The 23,174-nt window shown below is 37.6% G+C and overlaps 1 protein-coding gene across 2 annotated transcripts in view; it reads right to left on the bottom strand.

Annotated features, from left to right (window-relative positions):
• The window catches only part of ANKRD50 (ankyrin repeat domain 50), a 33,105-nt gene extending 11,004 nt beyond the window's left edge, over positions 1–22,101 (bottom strand). Inside the window, exons 1-2 of one of the 2 annotated variants that reach the window (XM_025921804.2) lie at positions 21,966–22,101; positions 19,506–20,452 (exon numbers count right to left, since the gene is read on the bottom strand). In XM_025921804.2, the coding sequence (XP_025777589.1) occupies positions 19,506–20,017 (512 nt within the window). In that variant the 5' untranslated portion in view covers positions 20,018–20,452; positions 21,966–22,101. Of the gene's footprint in view, positions 1–689; positions 2,218–19,505; positions 20,453–21,965 lie in introns of those variants that run through there. The other variant, XM_086704264.1, reaches the window with a different exon arrangement.
• Positions 22,102–23,174: the final 1,073 nt, after the last annotated feature.

Raw genomic sequence — 23,174 nt, 5'->3', positions numbered from 1 at the left:
AGAGCAAATTACTAGGTTTAATTCCACAGAACAATGCATTTCCTACTCAAAATTTACAGAGCAATTGAATATAACTGTTTCATAACTGAAACAATGCTCATTCATTTTCTTCAAATGTTTACTTGAGCATGTCATGTGGTGAATAGGCACTGAAAAATACAATAGTGAAAAGGGCATGATCCATACAGTTATGAATACCAAAAATTTACAGATAATCCTTTCTACAACTCTCTTCTTAAACTTTCAATCCCATAGCAACCATGATCGTTTTTATCACCTCGTCCTACCAACATTTCTTTATAAATGTCTCTCAAACCCACCTCAGTCTGTAACATCATTTCTCTCACCTGGACTGCCACAATCACTTGTATGTTCTGTATGTTACATGTTTCCAACCACTTCCCCAGAGTTCCTGCTGCAGCCAAAGCAACCTTTTTAGAATATTACTCCAGCCACACTAGCCTTCTTTCAATAACTTTTATTAGATACAATTACACAAGGACCTTTTCATTAGCAGTTTTCTCTGCCAGAAATGTGCTTCTTTTCTCTCTTCATGTAATTAACTCCTCCTTAATCTTTAATTGTAAGCTTGAGAGTCACTTTCCAAAGGTTGAATCCCTATAGTATGCTTTCATTGTATTAAATATTTCTCTTTCGTAGCAGTGTCAAATTTGCAATGTTATACTTACTAATTTAATGCCATTAATTTTTATTTCTTCCTTTATACTGTGAGCATCAAGACACAAGGACTATGTCAGTTTTGCTCATGAATGTACCCCAGGACTTAGCATAGTGCTGTGCCCATAGTAGATCCTAAATGAAGACTTGACATTGTTGTACTCTAGAATGGAAAACAAATAACTTCAATGCAGTATACTCAGTGCTATGATAAAAAGCAGTAAAATTACTAATGTGGTAGATAAGAAATGACCAACTCAAGACGGGTAGACAGGAAAGGCAGAGAATGTCAGAGAAATATTCAAATATTAGGTGCTCAAGATGAGTTAAGTTTTGAAGAAACAGTTATTCTCCAGGAACTGGGAAAATTTTACAATAAACTGTAATAAAAGGAAAGCAGAGCAATCTTGGCAGCAGGAATATACTAAATTTGGGAAAACAATTTATTGTACCTTATTGTACATATTTCCTCTATCATGAGAACAAAGAAGTTTGATGAAAAACAAGTACTACAGTAATATATATACTATAGTATATAATATACTAATGTTCTATATAATCACTACCACTTGATAAATAACACACAATGCTGTGGGAGTACACAGAACCTACTTTTGATAGGGATGGGAGTTGGCGGGAGGGAAGCCAAATAAACAAGCTTAGCCAACAGAAAGAGCTAGGGTAAAGACAACACATAGGACAAAAAAAAAAAAAATCTAGTTTAGGCAACAGCACATTTATCTTGAAGAAAAGAAAGACTTGTGAACAAAGTCTGGAAGAGAAGAGTTAGGAAAATGAGTAAATACTGTGTTTTATAAACGTTATTATGAAATTTGGGCTATGACCTAAGGGTACTAAGGAGTCAACTGAAATATTTTAGACAGGAAATTGATACATTTATATCTCTGTTTAGAAAGATAACTGGCTACATTTGAAGGAAAGCCTGAAGCAGGTAAGTAGAAGAAAAGAGTGAGATCGGAGGCCACTGCTTATAAAAAACGGTGGGGCAAGGGGAGAAGCAGGGGGACCACTTCTAACTTTAATTCAGTGTTTTATATGCTTTAAGTACTTTACATACCAATTAACTCATTTTATTCTCACATAAACTTAAGATGAGTACTATCATAATACCAATTTCCAGATAAGGAAATCAAGGCACATGAAGATAAGTCATTTATCCAAAGTTAAAGAAAGGAACTCAAGTCCAAGCTGTGACTCCAGAACTTATGTAAGGATGGACCCTTCATCCTGGTTTGCCTAGGACTTTCCAAGTTTTAAGCATGGAGTCCTAGAAACTAGCTGCCCTTCATCCCCACTCCCCACCCCCAGTCCTGGGCAAACCAAGGCAGTCAGTCACATTAGTCTACACTCTTATCTACTAGGATCTACTGATTATACTTACAGCAAATATTATAACAGAGTTGAGGGAAATCTGGTGGGTGAAATTGATGATTTTATTGCTTTTGCTTACTCTGGGTTGTTTGTTTTTCTTTGCTTAGTTTCTTAGAAACTAATTGTTTCACACTTTTCTTCTTTTTTTAGTTTTTGTTTAATGTTTGTTTATTTTTGACAGAGAGAGAGTGAGCGCAAATGGGGGAGGGGCAGAAAGAGAGGGGAAGACACAGAATCCGAAGCAGGCTCCAGGCTCTGAGCTATCAGCACAGAGCCCAATGCAGGACACAATCAAACTCACAAACCATGAAATCATGACCTGAGCCAAAGTCCAATGCTGAACTGACTGAGCCACCCAGGTGCCCCTCACACTTTCCTTCTAATAGTAATCCCTTAATGTTATGAATTCCCTACTATTTCCAATACCATTTGGTTCAAAATAATTTCCCTTTGATTCCTTCTTTAAATTATAGGTTATTTAGAAGTGGGTTGTACAGCTTTCAAATATCTGGGGATTTCTTGGTTTTTTTTATGTTATTGTGTTATCATTATTCAATTCAACTATGATGAGATAACATACTCTGTATAACTTACATACCCTTCAATTTATTAAGATTTGTTTTGTGGCCCAGAATATATCTATCTTACTAAATGGTTTATGGGCACTTGAAAAGAATGTGTACTGTCTGCTATTGTTGGGTAGACTGTTCTACCAATGTCAGTTAGGTCAGTTTGGTGATAGTGTTTTTCAACTGTTCTATGTACTCGCTGATCTGCTGTTTATTTGCTCTATCATTATTGAAAGGGGAGTGTTAAAATATCAGAACATAAATGTGGCTTGTCTATGTGCTCTTGTAATTCTATCAGTTTTTGATATGTTGAAGCTTTGTTATTATAGGAATAAACAATTATTATGATTGTTATATCCTTGAGAAATTGACCCCTATGTCATTACAAAAGATCCTCTTTTATCCTGGTAATATTCTTTTCTTCAGAATTCACATCACCTGACATTAATGTAGCTATACAAGTCTTTTCTTTTGATCAGGGTTACCATGGTATGTATTTTCTCATTCTTTTTCATTTAACTATGTGTCTCTTTATATACAAGGTATATTTGTTGTGGCCAACATATAGTTAGATCTCATATTTTTATCAGACAAACTCATTTAATTAGGATATTTACCATTTACATTTAATGTCATTATTGATATAGTTCAGTTTAAACCTACCTTGTTCTTATACATATCATTTTGCAATGTGTTAAGCTGCAATGTTTTGCAATGTGTATATCCGTAAGATATATTACTAGGATTACAGTTGCTAGGTTAAGGGCATATCTGTGTATACTTTGGTAGTAACTGACAAAATACTCTCCTTAAAAATTATATAAATATACATTCCCAACAGCTGTGTAAGAATGCCTATTTACTTCTTCCACAGATACATAAAAATGGCACCATTATAGTTTTAATTTACATTTGTTTCTCATGAGCCTATCACATTTACATATGTCTAGGAGTCATATTTCTTTTTTTCTTCAAAATGTGTCTTTATATCCTTTTACCCATTTTACAAAAGATTATCAATTTTTTCTTTTCTTGGTACTCTTTAGTATAGAGAAAATACATTGTTGTTAATTTTTCCACCATTTGTTATTTTCATTTTTGACTTTTTAAGGTTTTTTTGGCATGCAGTTTCTTTTTTTTAATTTTTATGTACATCAAAATTAATTTTTTTTCTCTTATGACTTTTGAATTTTATGTCACATTTTTGAAGGGCCTTCCCAACACTCAGCTTAAAAAACATTTCCTCATGTTTTCTTCAAAACTTTGAACGTTTAATTTTATTATTTATTTACTTATTTATTTATTCTAATGTTTATTTATTTCTGAGACAGAGAGAGACACAGCATGCGCAGGGGAGGGGCAGAGACAGAGGGAGACACAGAATCAGAAGCAGGTTTCAGGCTCCAGCTGCCAGCACAGAGCCCGACGTGGGGCTCGAATCTGCAAACCACGAGATCGTGACCTGAGCCGAAGTTGGTCACTCAACCAACTGAGCCTCCCAGGTGCCCCTAATTTTATTTTTTAAATCAAATTAATTTTGGCATAAAGATGTGAAATATGGTTCCTAAACATTTTTTTTTCCCCACATGGCTCCACAGTTATCCCAAAACTATTTATGAAATTATCTTTCTCCTAGTGATTGGAAATATCTCTTTTCACAGAGTAAGCTTTCATATACATTTTGGGCATGTTTCATCTCCTCCTGTTGTCTCGCCATCTCTTCTCCAAGCACTTTTATTTCTGCTTCATGCAATTGTTTAACTCAGGCAATTGCTTATTAATTACATTTTCATTTAAGGCAATATATTTGGCCACAGATTTCTTTTTGTTCCAGGGCAACATTTTTCTGGTGAGTGTTTCCTGTGTTCCTTCCTCCTTTTGTTCTTGAGATACATTTTTATATATCTACGACAGCTCTTCAATAAGATTAAGTTCCCTCTGGACCAGCAATTGCAAGTTAGTGTATCCAAGGTCCAGGCTTGTAAGAATTCTCCTTATGACTCAGAGCTATAAGCATGAAAAATTTCTTTGAGCTTCTACTTCTCCCCAGCCAATTAAGATCAGAAGCTGTGGGGATATATATAAGGCAGGATTTCTCACCACAAACCCCTCCTGGACTACCCCCCAAATGTTTGACTCCTTCTTCCCTGCCTTCTTTGTTCTTCCTTTCTGCCTAATTGGGTCCAGGGGAACTTCCAGCATAAGTCTGTAACCTGTCTCCATGGTTCAAAAAAAGAGCCTTTATACTCTTGATGATATTCAGAGTACACACTTATTTTGAAGAATGAATGTTCTGCCAGTTTTGTCTGCATCTCAATTTGATATTAACTTCCACATTTTATTGAGGTTTGGTTTATAGTTCTCTCATTGTTTTACTTTCTTGTTTTTGTGCTATTTTCCATGCCTTACTCAGTCATACTATAAGTCAGAAGCCAATCTATGGCTTTAAAAATGTTGAGATATTTTTTCTAGCCCTGACCTCACCCTAAACTCAAAAGTAAAAATCTCCCAAACTGTCTGCTATCTATCTCTGTGTGTATGCCCCATAGGCGTCTCAAATTTAGTATGTTTAAAGACGTATCCTTTTTCAATTTACCCCCAAAATAAGTTCTTCCCCACCTGACTTCCCCATGTCATTTAATGTATCTCATCATCCCCTAGTTTCTTAGGCCAAAATCTTAGGATCCATTCCTGAATCCTCCCATTTGTTCCAGCCACATGACTCTCCTTTCAGTTTTGTTTTGTTTTGTTTTGTTTTGAAGCCAATGTATTTGGTACTCCCTCCTACTAGAATTCCCCCAGGCAAAATTTCTTATCCTTTATGTTTCAACACAAAGTTTAATCCTGAAAGGCACCTTCCGAATCACCATGTCTTTTTTTTTTTTTAATTTTTTTTTTTTTTTAACGTTTATTTATTTTTGAGACACAGAGAGACAGAGCATGAACGGGGGAGGGTCAGAGAGAGGGAGACACAGAGTTGGAAACAGGCTCCAGGCTCTGAGCTGTCAGCACAGACCCCGACACGGGGCTCAAACTCACGGACCGCGAGATCATGACCTGAGCCGAAGTCGGCCGCTTAACCGACTGAGCCACCCAGGCGCCCCCCGAATCACCATGTCTTAAGAAGCCTTTATCATCACTTACTGCTGTTACTCTAAAGACTCCATCTGACTGTTTTCTTTGTAGCATTTATCCCATTCTCAAATTAACTTATTGTATTATTTGTGTGATGTTGTAAGGCTAAAGTGAAGCTCTTCCAACTCCATACCTCCTCCCCTAGGACGTGGCTCTCTCCTCCTGCCACACTAGCTACTCTTCTTCACAGCTTCCCAACCTTTCAATTTTGAAATATATGTCAATATTTGTATCTTGGATCTTCTTCCATTCACTTTTTACGTAAGTTTATTAATACCCTGAAACCAAATTTATATACACAGTCAGCACCTCTTTTCTTCATCCAGACTTGTGAGTCTAACTTCTTACTCCACTTCTCTGCTTAGTTGTCTAATCTTGAACATATTAAAACCTAAACTTCAGACCTCTAATCCTCATCTTGCTCCTACCTTAGTCTTCTTCTTTCCAGTAAAGAGCAATCCTATCCTTTCAGTTTCTCAGGCCAAAAATTTTAGAATCATCCTTTAATCCTTTTTTTCCTTTTCATACTTCACATCCAATGTGCTACCAGCTAAATCTTAAAAATAATCAACCACTTGACCCAAGTCCAAGCACCATTGCCTCTTACCTCCATTACTGCACTGGCCAGGTACTGATTCCCTTGTTTCCACCTTCAACCCAATTCTCAAAAAGTAAACAGTTAAACCAGATGATGTTACTACTCTGTTTGAAAGACCTGATGTCTTCCAATCTACTGAAAGTAAAAATAAATGTGCTTACAATAGCCTCGAAGTGCATACATTGTATGAATCCTATTTCTCTACCTGTCTCCTACACATACTCCTTTGTTCACTCTGTTCTAGCCACACAGGCTCTCCAAAAAAAAAAATCCTGTTTTTTTCTTGGATTATATTAAGCCAACTCCCACCTCAGGACTTTTCACTTAGTACTTCCTCAGTCTGGAAATTCTTGTCAGAAACTTCCTTCACAATATCTTAATCTCTCCTATATAAAATAATAATTCTTCTCCCACAACCTACCCAGTACATCACTACTCTCCTCTTTACTCTAGCTTGATCTTCCATACAGTATTTATTGCCAATAGATATGCTATATATTGTTAACATTTTATTTTCTACCAGCCACGTACTCCAACCCTCAAAATGTAAGCTCAATAAACACGTTTGACATTTCCATTTTTACTTACTAACATATACCAGTATGGCATCTGGTACATTCCTAGCATCAATATATAATTGATAAATGAATGAATGAATGAATAGACCAATGTAAAAGAACTCAGAAATACATATGTATGTATGTGTATCTCACAGTGGTATTATAGATTAATAGTGAAACACATGCCACTCAACAAATGCCAGTAGAACAACCAAGTAGAGAACGCGTTTTTAAATATTAAGACCCAAAAAAGGTAAAACATAAAGGAAATAACTAAAAAATACTCACTCTTTACATTTCAAAACAAAATTTTCAGACAAAATGACAAGTGCCAAAGGATCAAAGATTTTTTTTTTTTTTTAATTTTTTTTTTTTCAACGTTTATTTATTTTTGGGACAGAGAGAGACAGAGCATGAACGGGGGAGGGGCAGAGAGAGAGGGAGACACAGAATCGGAAACAGGCTCCAGGCTCTGAGCCATCAGCCCAGAGCCCGACGCGGGGCTCGAACTCACGGACCGCAAGATCGTGACCTGGCTGAAGTCGGACGCTTAACCGACTGCGCCACCCAGGCGCCCCAAAGATGTTTAAAATAGTAAGTTATCATTTCACATTCGCTTTCTAAAACACAAAGAATAATGACAATACAGCACCTGTTGGTGATCTACACACATCTATGAGGACAAACTGATACAATGTCAAAGCTTTAGTGCTATCTCACAGAGCTGAAGATGAATATACATACCCTATGATTCCAAATTTCACTTCTAACTATGCAATTTGGAGTTACCCTTTGCTACTTTCCTCCTAGTATATGTCCAAGAGAGTATCCAAGAATGTTCTTAGCAGCACTGTGGTTTTTTGTTTGTTTGCTTGTTTTAGAGAATGGGGGGGGGGGGGAGGAGAGGGGCACAGGGGAAAAAGAGAATCTTAAGCAAGCTTCGAGCTCAGCACAGAGACTATCTTGGAACTCAACCCCATGACTCTGGGATCGCGATCTGAGTGGATATCAAGAGTCAGACGCTCAACTGACTGAGCTACCCAGGAGCCCAGCAATACTGTTTCATAAAAGTTAAAATGCTAAATACATCTTAAATGAGTATCAACATGACAACAACAAGTGAATTATACAGACTGGAATTATATATTATATAGTAGTGAAGATGAATCATATAGAACATGTAACAACATGAACAATGTAAAAAAAAAAAATGTTACACGGAAAACATTACAGAATACTGCTAGCAACACAACACCATTTATATAGAACAGTGGTTTTCAAAGTGTGGTGTGAGGGTCCCTAAGGGTATCCTATACCCTAGAGCATTTCAGAGTCAGAATAAAACTAAGATGTGATTTGCTTTTTCATTGTAGTTCTCTCTCAAGGATAGAGTGGAGTTTTCCAGAGGCTGCATTCAAAAGCAGAGATGATAATCCAATATATTAAGCCTAATATTAAAAAGATTTGAAAAAAAGGTAAAACAATGTTCTTCTTTTAACTTTGTGTATTCTTTTTGTTTTTTTTTTTGACAATATTAATTCTGTCATTAAAATGTTACTTACGTTCATATGTAATGAATTTATTATTAAATATTTATTAATACATTATTTTAAAATTTTATTAGTTCAAATTTCAATTTTTTTAAATGTTTATTTATATTTGAGAGAGAGAGAGAGGGAGAGAAAGACAGCGCGTGAGCAGAGGAGGGACAGAGAGAGCCGGAGACAAAACCTGAAGTAGGCTCCAGGCTGAGCTGTCAGCACAGAGCCCCAAAGTGGGGTTTGAACTCAAGAGTTGTGAGATCATGACCTGAGCCGAAGTAGACGCTTAACTGAATGAGCCACTCAGCCTCCATAAGAGGGGTCATCTTATGGGTGTGAGTAGGTCAAATTTAGCAAGGGATACCAGGGAAGATTCAAATGTAGTTTTTTTTTTTTAATGTTTAATTATTCATTTTGAGACAGAGAGGGAGTCTGTGCAGGGGGAGGGGCAGATAGGGAGAGAGAATCTCAAGCAGGATCCAGTTCTGTCAGCGCTGAGCCCAACAAGGGGCTCGATCTCACAAATTGTGAGATCATTACCTGAGCCGACATCAAGAGTTGTATGCTTAACTGAACCACCCAATGTCCCCTAAGATTTTATTTTTAAGTAATCGCTACACCCAACGTAGAAATTGAACCTACAACCCTGATATCTAGAGTGGCAGGCTCAACTGAGCCACCCAGGCACCCTTATTTTTTCTTTAAAACAAAATAGTAAATCTAGATTTAAAGTAAATATAGCAAAATAGGTAGGTAGATGCATATTTGTTTTCTTATTTTATTTATTTTCCTGTATAAATGATAAACTTCAGGGATAGGAACAATCATTTTCTCAAATTCTTTTTCTGCAACCATTTCTTGTACTTGGTGTCATTAATTTTTATGTTTCAATTCCTGTGAAGTCTATGGTGTGCGAGTTGTTTCTCTCGCTATAGTAGCAATTAATAAACATCATAACTGAGATTTAAGCTACAAACATTTTTTCTCTTTTCTAATGAATATAAATTTTAAATGATAATCTCAGAAAGATTTATAGGAATGAAACTATGAAACACAGAAGAAACTAGGGATTTATAGAAGATAGGCAAAATGTGACCTCATGATTCACATCATAGAATATAAATCAGATGCCGCTAAAAAGTTTTCCATTTTATAAAAATTAATTTTAGCATGCATTGTAAGAAACAACAAACAAAATAAAAAAATACTGGTTCAAATGGATCTCTGTCATTAATAAGTATATAATCTATATGTATAAATCACTCTGCAGAAAAACATGTACTATTTCAAACGGAATGTGGTTAGAGCAACACAAATTATAAATGTGACCAAATTTATGATGTTTTTTAATTAAAACATAGTTGTTCCCTCAATTCAAGAAATAGTTACTGTCTTCTATAGTCTATGTTCTGGAGATAAAAAGGGACCAAGTCAGGTAGGTAGTCTGCTCATTCCAGTAGGTAGGCAGAAAGTCAAAGTAAACACATGAAGCAAAGTAACTTCAGATCATGCTAGACACTGAAAATTAAGAAATAAAGAAAACAAAGTGGGAGGATCTGATTTAAGAAACTGACTGGGTGGGGAGATGTCTCAAAGACTTGATGGAAAGGAAAGGTTCTCTGAGGAGGTAATATTAAGGCTGGCACCTAAGTGATACCAGACAAGTAGCCATATAACAATCTGCTGGCTGGAATGTCACCTATTTCAAAACATGATAAGGGTAATGATGTGGATGCAGAACAATGAGCAAGGATGAAAGTGATACAAGCTGAGGTCAAAGGGTAGGCAAAGACTGGACCATGTAAAGCTTAGATTTTATTCTTAAGGTAGTCAGAAGCCATTGGCAGGTTTTAAGCAGGTAACTAATATGACCTGATACTTTAACACTTTGTAAAGATAAGAGGGACAATAATAGCAACAGGAAGACCATTTTGGGAGGCGACTGCAGCAAGCTAGGCAAGAAAGAATAGGAGTAGCAGCAATGGGGATGCAGAGAAGTGAAGGTACTTTTATCACTGAAATAAAACAAAAGTAGCTAATGGATTGAGTGTAGTGAATGAGTGAAACTGAGGAATCAATGATGATTCCTAAATTTTTGAAGAAAATTACGGGTTTCGATATGAAATATTATTTCCTTACTTTTTTTTATTGTTAGCAATTTTTACAACAGTGGTATATCATTGGTTCCACATCTCTCTCATCTTTTTTTTTTTTTAATTTTTTTTAACGTTTATTTATTTTTGAGACAGAGAGAGACAGAGCATGAACGGCGGAGGGTCAGAGAGAGAGAGGGAGACACAGAATCTGAAACAGGCTCCAGGCTCCGAGCTGTCAGCACAGAGCCCGACGCGGGGCTTGAACTCACGAACCGTGAGATCGTGACCTGAGCCGAAGTCGGACGCTTAACCGACTGAGCCACCCAGGTGCCCCTCTCTCATCTTCTTGAGCCAAGAAGCTAACCAAGGATGTCATTCTCATGGTGATGCTAGAAGCAAAGAGGATAAGCCCAACTAGTTGTGCACATCTTAAGCCTCTGTTTGGATCCTGTCTACTGACATCCCACCGGCCAAAGCAAATGACATGGTTGACCCAAACAGAAAAAGGCAGAGAAGTATACTTCTCCTCTAGTAGAAGGACTTCCAATATCATATGGCAAAGAGCAAGAATACACGGAGAGATGAAGAACAAAAACAAATAATTCAATCTACCACAGTTTCCATGTATTCAAATCATGAGTCATAACTGTAAAAGGTCAGTAGTTTCTGGAAAGCTCCAAATCGTTCTTCTAGATAGCCACAAGTAACGTATAATTAGTTCTCTTAATTAATACTTATTTTTATTAAGCAATTACATGAGCATTTAAAATCCTATCTTTTTACCAATGATTATACTTAACTATACACATATACAGTAGAAAAAAATAACATTAGAATATTTCTGAGATTAGAATAACATGAAAGACGAATTGATTTAAAATTTAAGACAATTATATATAGTATGGTCAAAGATAACTAGAACAACCGTAGGGTAAACAGGCAACCAATCAGAATATATTTCAAAGATATATTTTTTTAATTTTTTTAATGTTTATTTATTTTTGAGAGAGAGACAGACAGACAGAGTGCAAGTAGGGAAGCGGTGGAGAGAGAGAAAGGGAGACAGAGAATCCAAAGCAGGCTCCAGGTTCCAGGCTCTGTGCTGTCAGCACAGAGCCCAATGCGAGGCTCGAACTCATGGACCGTGAGATCATGACCTGAGCTGAAGTCAGAAGCTTAACAGACTGAGCCACCCAGGCACCCAAAGATATTTTTATTTTTTTAATGTAAGCTCTATGCCCAACATGGGGCTCGAACTCACAACCTCGAGATCAAGAGTTGCATGCTCTACCAACTAAGCCAGCCAGGCACCCTTTAAGATATTTTTAATGGCAGAAAAGTATTTACTTATTTTACTTCATAAAACCAAACCACTTTACCATATAGAAACCATCTTATTTCATAATTTTTTTAAAAAAACAGCAAAAATGCTGAAAAAAAAAAACTGAAAAAAAAAAACCTGTAACATAAATAACAAAAAAAAAAATCTATATCCTTATTATATATATGAAGTTCTTACTAAACCCTAAGAAAAATAAGAATATTCTTACTTCTCATATCTCCTAAAGACTTTAACATTCTCTCATATGCTTAAAATGTTTCTTGAAACAATAAATGAACTTATGTGTTCTAATCAAGTTTTGGAAACACGAAACATACTTTAAAAGAACAAAATGAAATTATCCAGACCTTTCAATAGAGGTAGGCAGAGAAATCAGAATTTGTTGTATAAGTTATCACAGTCCTCAGAGGAAGGACCTAAAGAAAGCACTGTTTTACTATGGTAAAACTGGCCAACTATGAACAAAAGGAATTAGAAGATAGAGAGGCTAAAATTACTTCTAGGAGTAGATAAATAATATTCTAGATTAGGTAAAAGATTCAAGAAACATTCCAAGAAAAGGATTAAATGCTTTAGAATAAACTAATATAAGAGAAAATAATCAAAGCAAACTCTAGAAACAAGCCTAGGGCAGTGCTTCTTAAACTTCAATGTGCACAGGATTCACTCACTTAGGAAATGGGCTAAAAGGCAGACTGAGATTCAACAGACCTCAGATTCTGCATTTCTAATAACCTCCAAAAGTAATGTTGATAATGTTGATCTTAAGATCACACTTTTAAGCAGAGTCTAGGAAACAAGAATTAAGAAATAACTTAGATAAAGAGTCACTTTTCCCAGATTTCCAAAAAATGATCAGGCTTCAGATTATATGCTTTTATCCTGTATCCTTCCATCTTGGCACTTGTTAAGCCTGCATTTCTACATTTATTTTTGTGATTATTTGTTCAATGTACTTCCCTCTTGCCCCTACCACTTAACTGTTTGGCTTACAACTTTAGCCCTGACACTGACCACTTATCTGGCACAGAGCAGGTGCGGAATATGTTTCAGAAATAAATGAGTGAGCCAATGAATAGAAATGCTGAAAGAGATGCTGATTTGAAAAACACAGCAAGGTTAGTGAAGAACACTCCAGTGAAAAGATACATGTTGATCAGGGCGAGGATAAAAGCTGTTGACGCAGATTTGATTGCTATCACATTAGATATGTTGGTGCAGATTCGATTGCTATCATACTAGATATGAACGCTGGTAGCCATGTAAATAAATAAAATTATTGAAGGAATATGTATAAAGAGAGAAGATCTAAGTAAGCTTCGATGGACAAACACCAAGAGAGTACCTAGAGGGAGAGAGACCAAAGAACATAGAGGATTTTGAAAGGAAGAAATTACAGATAATGAAAAAAGTTCTAGAATGTATCATCTAAGGCTAAGATAGAGTGAGCAATGAGTTCAGAAGCTACTCTGCACAAACATCTTTCTGTGAATATACACATATAGAAGTCAGACTTCAGTAAGTTAAGAAATGAGGTGACACATAAGTAGTAGGACTTGTGTACACAAATTAGAGATGATATGAAGATCTGGTAGGAAATAAAAAAAAAATACACTTTTTGTCAGAGTACTAGGAAACACGTTTGTGTTTGAAAATGCCAGTAGCAGCTAGGCTGGCACATATGAACAGGTAAAGTGGTCGTGGAATAGAATAACAGAGTTGGGGGGATGAATCAAATTAGGGCATGTAGGCCCCAGCTGAAGACAGCAGCTAACATGGCTCCACGAGATTACTGATTCAAGAGAATGAGAACCTAATTTTGTCAAAATTTCCACTTTTTTTCCGAGAAAAACCAGAAATCTGGATGTGTGTATGAAATTTCCTGAATTGGGTAAAAGTATTCAACCTGTAGGGAATAACTTTACTCTCTCTGGTCTAAAACAAAACAAAACAAAACAAAATAAAACAAAACAAAACAAAACAAAACACAGAGTTACTAAGAAGTAAATGGAAGAATGGCCAAGCAGAACTAAAAATGTGACTGAAATTAAATAACATAAATATGCAGGAATATGTTATGCCATTATAGCATAAGTGATTAAAGGTTGAGGAACGGTTCAGCAAATTTTATGGAGGAGCAACAGGAACCAAAGGAAGCAGCACTTGGATATGAAGCATAAAAAAGAACCCATCAAGGGTAGAAACAAAAGGTTTTAGGAAGGGAAAGTGGGAGGTCCTGAATGAATGGCAGTCCATCTTAAAGTAAAAATAACATGGTCAAAAGTTGGAAACAACAATTTGGTGAAAAATGACTATGTTAGACTAAAAGAAATGTAGAATTTTGATTTTGAAAATTACATTAATTCATTTATTTCATTTAAAATGTGAACTGCAAAGACACTTTACAAGATCTTTTAATCTGGTAATATTGAAGAATGGATAATGATGGCTATCTTAAATAGTACTAGTTATACCAGACAGACGATGGAAAGGGAATATTTTGCCTTGAAAATACCCCACAAAGGAGGGTAAAAAGGAAGCACACGTTCCAATCTCATTCTGTTCTTAGTCCCTTTGTTGAGTCAGCCAAAAATACTTGCAGCCAGTTGAGACAGAAGATAGACATCTGGCCACTTAAAACTATCTGGACCAATGCCATATTCATACATGCTAAAGAGTACACATGGCAGGTTAATAAATTAATAATCACTATACCAGTCTGGTCTACACTGAAAACTGACCTAAACGATATAACATTTCAATTCCCTTCCTTATGCAAGAGCTTCAGCTATCCTTCAATTAGGTTCAAACATATTCTAGATAGGTAAGTAGCTTTATTCCCTCATTCAAATGATAATCATTTAGCACTTACTACATGCAAAGTGCTGTTCAAAGAACTATGGTAAATATAAAAAAATTAATCAGTCATGAATAACGTCATGAAGAGCACATGCCTAATAGAAGAGATAACAGAAGATATATGCATAAATAACTAAAGAAGCTAAAAATCTAAAGAGATACAACTGAAAAACTATAAATGTTCAAAGAGAAGGAAATAAAAAAATCAGAAAGAAGATTCAACCACTTGAGGGTTCCTATTTGACATAAAACACAAATGTCAGTTTGGTCTTCCAGTTTCCGATTCTTTTCTTAACAAGCTACTCTCACTTAACAAGCCTTTCACTACCAACACAACTTTTTTTTGGCTAAACTCTCAAAGTTTAGAGTCAGTTACCTAATTCTTCATCACAATTTTATTCCACTTACGCATTACAAAGAACAAAATCTTTTCACTCAAATCTGGAAAATTGACATCACACATAGAAAACTAATAACCTGGTCTGGCAGATTTTTAACTAGAAATAAAAATTAGAGAATAGTGTCTACCAGAAGCAAAAATTTGTATTTCCCAGTTCCACATCCATTTAAATCTCCAAGAAGATCCATGGGTGCAATAACTATGATAGTAAGATTCAGAAAGGAGTTTCTAGTTAAATGAAATAATCATGTTCAGTTGTGCTTCTAAACCAGTCACAAGATCTGAAACTACTCCACTCCTTCTCACTTTCCCTAAACTTAGATGCCTTCATACTTCTGTCAAAAATAACTGGGATTTGGCTTACATTTATATGACTACCAGGAAACTCTAACACAAACTCTAGAAAATACACAAAATATACAAAGTTTTGCAATAAGAGTGTGAAGGGAAAGGCAGAAGGAAAGAAATCAGACTTTGGTTTTCAGGTAAAAATGTTAATTGTCATCAATTAGACCATCTTAGTTCCACCAACAGAAATGAGAAAAAAAAAAAAAATCTAAACAGTAACAATAGCTTTGCACTTTAACTAATCAAGATAGAAAAATGGAAAAGGGAAAAAAAGAAATTAATAGGTCTTCATTCATCATTCCCTTTAGCAGATCATATAATTCCTTACACTAGTCTTAAAACATTTATGTGTTGCATGAACACTGTAACAAGCATTTATCCCAAATATTATTTCTCTTTATAGAAATAAGATAAATATTATAATAAGAATTTAAGCTCCATGAAGGCAGGGTATTTTGTCTGTTCAACTCACTGATTTATCTACAACTGAACTGAACACACAGAAGGTTCTCAATAAATATCTCCAGCTCAACTGTGTTTAAAACACAAAAGGCTCTCAAATATTTGCTGTAAGAATTAATGAAAGTCAGAATAAATTTTGTGACTACTATGTCTAAGAATTGTGATATCATGTCAGAGGGGAAAGAAAGTAGCAGCATTTAACTAGATTAAAATGACATTCCTCTCATTTTTCTTATCATAGAGAAAAAGTGATTTCAATACACCAGCAATTAACAAGTTACCACGTAGGTATATGATTTCATGTAAGAAGTTTTTTTCTGGCACTACGTATTCTATCTAGTATCATTAAACATAAAAACTAGGTAAATAATTAGGAAGTAAAACTGAAGAAACGTTTATAAAATGCATTCATTACGGAATCACTTCTCTGCAATTTCCCCAACTTTGTTCATCTGTCAAGAACTAAGATTTCTCTTTATCAATTTTCTATTACTATTAAATTGTTTTACAAATGAATATATGAAACCATTAATATTATCAAGTGTTAGACAGATGTTAAAAAAGTAATAAAGTGGGTTTTGAATTTTTTTTCAAAAGCAAAAAAAGATTTTACTTCTCTTTGTTTATATTTCATCTCCCATCATATCACTTTGATCTCTGTCTCTCTCAAAATATTATAACTTCTTGAAAGCAATGATTATCTACCTGTTGAATTACATTTCTCCCTGCCTACACAAAATAGATTCCTATTAAAATTCTCTAAGGCCTTATTTAACAAAAATCAATCACAAATAGAACCTACTGTAATAGAACCTACAATAAAATCTTGGCTATCCAAAAGTAAAGGCTTAGATTATCTAATGCCATAGACGATGCAAAAATATTTCTCTTTAACTGTATTGTATTCTCATACTTGCATTTGACTATGGTTATATGAAAGCTTCAGAGTCTTAGAGGAAATGTACTCTATGAATTATCAGAAACAGTTGTTACAGTATCAGAGTTACCTAATTTATTTAATGATTAACTACTTTAATGATGAAGAAAGAAAGTAACCCAGGCTTTTGAAAGATCCAGAAGGAGATTAAGATCACCAAAATGGTCCAAAAAGAAAGGCTGTGCTTCCTCTACCAAAGTACAGCCTGGGAATACAAAGTGGTTAGCTCTTTCTGTCAATCAGAAAATCAGCACCGGTGTGGTTTTCACATATAGCTCTAATTGCTTCTCATTTCTCTTCAATTATTTGATAACTAAAGTTTACACAGGAAAAAACAAAACAAAACAGGACCATCTCAGTAGATGGACCTTTTTCAGGAAAACCTATGATACCATACAGAAAGGTCTGCTTAAGATCAGAATATAGCAAAAATGTACAATTAGACATGGATTTAAATATTTAAAGGCATTAGAAATTTACATATAAATTTCAATAAAATAAAATGTATAATTACCGAATTTAGTCGGACTAAGTTTAACGTAGTTAGCTAAGCTCTTTGAAACTGATTTTCTAAGGTGTTAAATCCAAGTAACTTCTAAGAAATGAAATTATAAGAAATGAAAATTCAGCTCTTCAACTAGTGACAGTATCTTCAGAAAAAGTAGGAAGTCAATAGGAAAAGAGCCGCTTATGCCCAGAGACTTTTAAGTCTCTTAAAAGGTAAAGTTTTATATATTGAAGACTACGTTATTGAATAAACACATTCCATATTTAAAACTGTCCACTGAAGCCAGTATCTCCTATTTGTGCACCAGTTATCACCTAACGGATTTCCTTCTTATTTAAAAATGATTGAATAGTTTTAACCCTGATGTTGGTGGCTAAGAGCAAAAAATAAGAGATTTGCCCTGAATTTTACTGGACTGCACTTAAACATTAAAAAATCTGCAAGAATAGCACACCTCTCAAAGACGCATCTCTTTGGCTGACTTTTTTTTTTTTTTTTAAATGTTTTTATTTATTTCTCTTTGGCTGACTTTAATATACCCCTCCCACGTTTGAATTCCATACCACTATCCATAAAGATCATTCCAGACTACTACTCTGTCACTTATATGGGCAATCTGAAAACTCCACTCAAATCACAACTGTGACACACCCCCCTGTCCTCCACAAATTCTAATCTACTCTCCCCCTCTAGTCCTTCAAAGAATTTCTATGATTACAAACCTGTATACATGCACACATTCTTCAAATCCCAGCTCTGCCTGCCACATACAAGACTGTAACCTTGGACAAGTTACAAAGCTTTCTGTGTCTCAGTTTCCTCATCCATGAAATGGGAATAATAACAGTACCTACCTCATAGGATTGCGATGAAAATGAAATAAGTTAATATTCGTAAATCTTTTAGAACACTGACACATAGCGTTTGCTATTATTGTTAATATTTTCAACACCACTTAAAACTTACGTTTTCATACCATTAAATCTGAAGACATCATAAAAACAAATATCACTCATTTCACAGCAATTCAAATCCTACTCAAAAGACTCCTAGAGACACACAGAGAGACAGACACATACAGCCACATATACACACACGTATGCTAACTTCCATCGCACAGTACACCTACATCTTTGGGGAACAAACTTCCACCTGCTAAGAGCTACTTACTGTGTAGAAATAAAAGTATACACAAAATGAGTAATTCAAGCAGCAGTGAGTCAATAGCAAGCACAAAAATAACAATCTGCCTGCTTCTTTTAACAAGCAGAGGGTTGAAAGGCAAAAAATTATTTTCAAGGCATCATGTCTTCTTGAATACACTTTGAATCTGCAACAACTCTGAAAAGCAACTTACTCCCCTCCTAGACCACTCCATTTACCAAAGGAAAAATGCTTAATTGAGGTTAGAAAAAAAGTTGTTTTTCATATCACTCACTAAAAGTAGTAAAATTATGCCAGATTTTCATTATTTTATAAATACCACATATTTAAAAGTACTACTTAACTTTTTGTTTACTCGATAGGGGAATAAATCCCAAACATAGATTTTCTTCAGATTCTCAATGGCCAATGATCTCTTTCAAAAATAACTTGAAGAAAGACTACTCTAAGCAAAAAAGATTAGATTCTACGCTGAGAGTTCCTCTAAATTCAGCACCATTTATAATATGCCTTCCCTGAAAATGCAGCCCATTTTCCAAGCAGCTAAATGGTTTTTTCTACCATAAGAAATATCCCTTACCAATTATAGATAATACTAGAAAAATAAATAAGTAAATAAGCAATTGTCCTAAGTTTGAAATAAAAATTAAGTTTCTGTTTCATATTCTGTTATTGAAGAAGTAAAAGAAAAGACATACTTTTAATTCATATCCTGTGCAACATTCAAAGCTTAAATTTTGTTTTTGATACTCAAAGTAACACGTGTATTTACAACTACAGATTATCCCCAAATGCACAGTCGTACAGGTACCCCACAAAATTTAAACAGACAAAAAACTAAAACAAACAAACAAAAAACCTAGAAAACACGTTAATTTTTGCTTAGAAACCAGAATCATGGCATTCTTATTGTTACCTTTTAAATGCTTCAGCTGGGTTCCTTTCACATTCTCCAGGCTGTAACAGGCTTTGGACTGCTGGATCCCTTAGCTTGTCCTCATATCCTTGGAGTAGTCCACTGCGGCAGATCTGGGCAACTAGACCTCTAATAAACCCTCCAACACACAAAGTATCAGAGTCCTGGGCTTTGCAGAAATGAAAGGCCAAAGCCTGGCGATGTAAACCTCTCTGCAAGCTCGTAGGTGAACTTGGCCACAACAGCTCAGTACATAGGGCTGTCTTGCCACTGCCAGGCCCTCCTACCAACAGCACACCCCAGGCAGCTCCTTTTCCAGAGACAACACTAGCATTATTCCCAGAATTCATTACAAGGGATGGTGTGTTGACAGCACTATTGCAGCAGTTAGTTTTCTCCTGGAGGCAATGCTGAAGCTTGTGGAAAACCCACTCCCTACAGTAAAACTGCTTCCCCTGCAGTAAACTCGTTTGAGCCATTTTGCAGACTTTCTCTTCCCAAGGATTAGTCATAATAGGTTTCTTATCTTCAACATTTGCTAGATCCTGGATACGTCAACACAGGTCTTTACATCCATTAGGACATAACTTGCATATTAAGTTGACTCTGAATGATACAGTAACCAGTTACAGTAAGACTCAACAGCCAGAGATGCCATTTGCCAATCGAATGTGCATGACTTTATTTAGCTCTTTACTCTTGATTATCAGCAGAAAATATATTAGTTTAATTGTTGAACTGGTGGAAAATTGCCTGGTTCCAAAGCGTGGCAATACTTTTCCTAAATCTTGATGGGTCACATAACTCCATGGTTATATCTGGAGTTTATGTGATTGTGGATGTTTCAAGTGTGCAGATGAGACAATACATCTGGAAAACTAAAGATAATGCCCAATCTTTCAATGTGTACAAAATGCTTCTCCAGATTCCAAGTGTTAATTCTGTATCTGAAAATTAGATGCAGAAAAGATGTCCATTACAGTAAATGCCATCAAAGCGATCCCACGTATACGGTTGATAGGTAGCTCTGTATTTCTTGTTGAAGGATAGTCACTCAAAGTACTAGACCTTGCCATTTTCAGGCATCTGGGCAACTGCCAGGGAGGGAACTGTTTTAGATTAGGGTCTTTTATGTGGCAGAAAGGACAGGCCACTGTTAACACATCCTTAATCCAAAGTATTGATAAAATGCCATTTTGTTGGAGTGTTGATTCTTAATGAACCTGTTCACAGGTTCCTAGCTTTAAGATATCTGGGAAATCAACAATTTCTACAAGTAACTAAAATAAAACAAAAATATCTTAGTGCATAATATTATATGTTAAGAGCTTACTTACTTAAAAGCTTACAAAAGGATATAATTTCCCAGTTAAAATAATCTCAAAAACCCATATACTTTAAGAAAATCCATATACTTCATCTTTGGCACTTTAAAAAAGTTGGACAATTACCCCCAGAATCATAATTCCACTTTCCTTTCTGTATTTTACTTTGTCTACGGTTATGCTTCCCAAGCAGCTACATTTTAATCCAGTTACCCTGGATTTTTTAAAAAGGCTTTATGCACACACAGTAACATCCTTAACTCTAGCCAAAAAGGTCTTTCCGACAAGCTTGGTAGAACAGCGCCAGTTAAAGGAAGCTCTATTAAATTGCACAGTCCAGCCAGTCAAGGACTCTGTTTACTCGACTAGTCACACTTCTTTGTTGATAGTTTGCAAAATCTAGGGGATGATTACTATGGTTGCGGCTGGATGGGAATGGGTTAAAAAAAAAATAGAGGGGGAGGATGGGAATAATCTTAACACGAATGATAAAGCCAAATACAAGTACAACGTGAATCCTTCCTTCCTCTGCGCCAAAGATAAATGTTTCGGATGGGGGTGAGGAATGGAATCTACTACTGTGGCCGGAGAAAAGGCTGCCGGGGAGAATTCCTTCCGAGACAGAAAAGGGATAAGGAGTAGAATGCTTCAGGGCTGGTGGGTGTTTGCCTACAGTTCCGGCCTCTAGTTTCAGCTGATAGACAAAAGGAACTCCGGGATTCCCAGAGACGGGAACCACCTTCGGTTTGAGCAGCCTCAAGGAGCCACAGGGGGGCCACCTCGGAGAGGCCACGGACGGAGGTGCAGCCTCCACACCGAGGTCTTCCCTTCCAGAAGGCTGGGAACGCCCCAACACCCCGCCCCGCCCCGAGATTTTGGGGTGTGTCTTTTGGAGGGGGAGGGGGTGCCCGACGCCCTTGCCAATCCCAGATGAGGGGTCGCCTTCCAGTAGGCGCCCAGTTCTGCGCCCCCACCCCTCGCGCCGTTCCCGCCCCCACCGGACCCACGGCGGAACGAAGGGGACGGAGACTGCAAAGGGTGGGTGGGTGAGTCAGCCTCGAGCCCAGCCACAGCCCCCGAGCTTCCGACCTGAGAAGGGGCCTCGCTTCTACCGCCGATGCCGCCCCTCGGTTACCTCGGCCCCAGCCGCCGCCGTGGCCGCCGCCGCCGCTGCGGACTCTAAGCCTCAGACACTTGCTCCTCTGAGAATCCGCGGCCGCCAGCGCTCTCGGGACTCCAACTGCAGCCTCCTCCTCCTCCCGGCCTGGGGCACGCTCTCAGCTCCGGATCCTCCTGTTGGCCCCCGGCAACTGCCAGTTCCAGCTGCCCCAGCAGCCTCGGTCGTGCGCCTCCCAACCCCCACCAGCCAACCGCCGCCGCCGCCGCCGTCAGGGCAGTGACTGTCTCAGGCAGCCCGGGACTCGGCCGGCTCCGCCCCGCCCCACTCCGTGGCCCCGCCCTCCAGCCCAGGCCCCGCCCCCACCCGACCGCTCGGCCTTTCTTCGCCCGCCGGCTCCTCCCCTTACTCCTCCCCTCCCCCTGCGCGCCGGCCCGTCGCCGCCGGTGCCTGGGCGTGTGCGGGCGCCTGGACCCGCTGCCCGCCTCGCGGGGGAACCTTTCTGGGGGTGGCTTTCGGGTCCCGCCTTTGTGGGGGGAGGAGAAAGGGGCGGGGGCTGCGTTCTCACGTCCCCGAGCTCACGCGAGTCGCTGCCCCCACCCACCCCGTCACCACTCGGCCCCGAGCCTTTCTTTGTCTTTCAGGCCGAGGACTCGCTGGCTTTGGGGGCCATATCCGCTCCTACGAAGGGCAGTTGAGCTGGGAGAGTTGCCCCTTGCCGCCTTCTTAACCCCCTTGTTCCAAAGACCACTCCAGACCCGTCCTGTTCTTCAGTCGTCTGGGTTCCCTTTCAATCCATTAAATTCCGGTGATGCTTTTACTTTCTCAGCCTGAGACTGAGAGAAGCAAGGAAAGGACTGGGAAGAATATTGTAAGAATAAAAAATAGTGGGGCTGTAGCGCGACATTCCCATCGGCCTCATGAAAAGGACGTGGCCTCCACCAGGTGGAGGTTGAAAGCAGTCATGAATCGGTCTCAGGCTCCTGTCCTTCTGGACACTTGGATGACCCGCAGAGGCCACTCTAAGGGAAAGAGTCCATGGTCGAGGTCAGACTGTAGAATCAGATAAACTGTCCTAGAGGGCCTGACTACAGGCAGTTACTGTTAAACAAGACAGGCCAGTTGTTTGCACTCACTTGGACCTGGGTTATTTAGATTCCAGGTTTCTGCTGGGAAGGTAAATGTACTGTCATCTGACAGAGTAGAAAATGTGCTATCTTTATTATT

The sequence above is a fragment of the Puma concolor genome, chromosome B1 (genome assembly GCF_028749965.1).
Source record: "Puma concolor isolate L17-30 chromosome B1, mPumCon1.1.hap2, whole genome shotgun sequence".
NCBI classification, from domain to species: Eukaryota; Metazoa; Chordata; class Mammalia; order Carnivora; family Felidae; genus Puma; species Puma concolor.
This window is presented reverse-complemented; position numbering and strand designations above follow the sequence as displayed.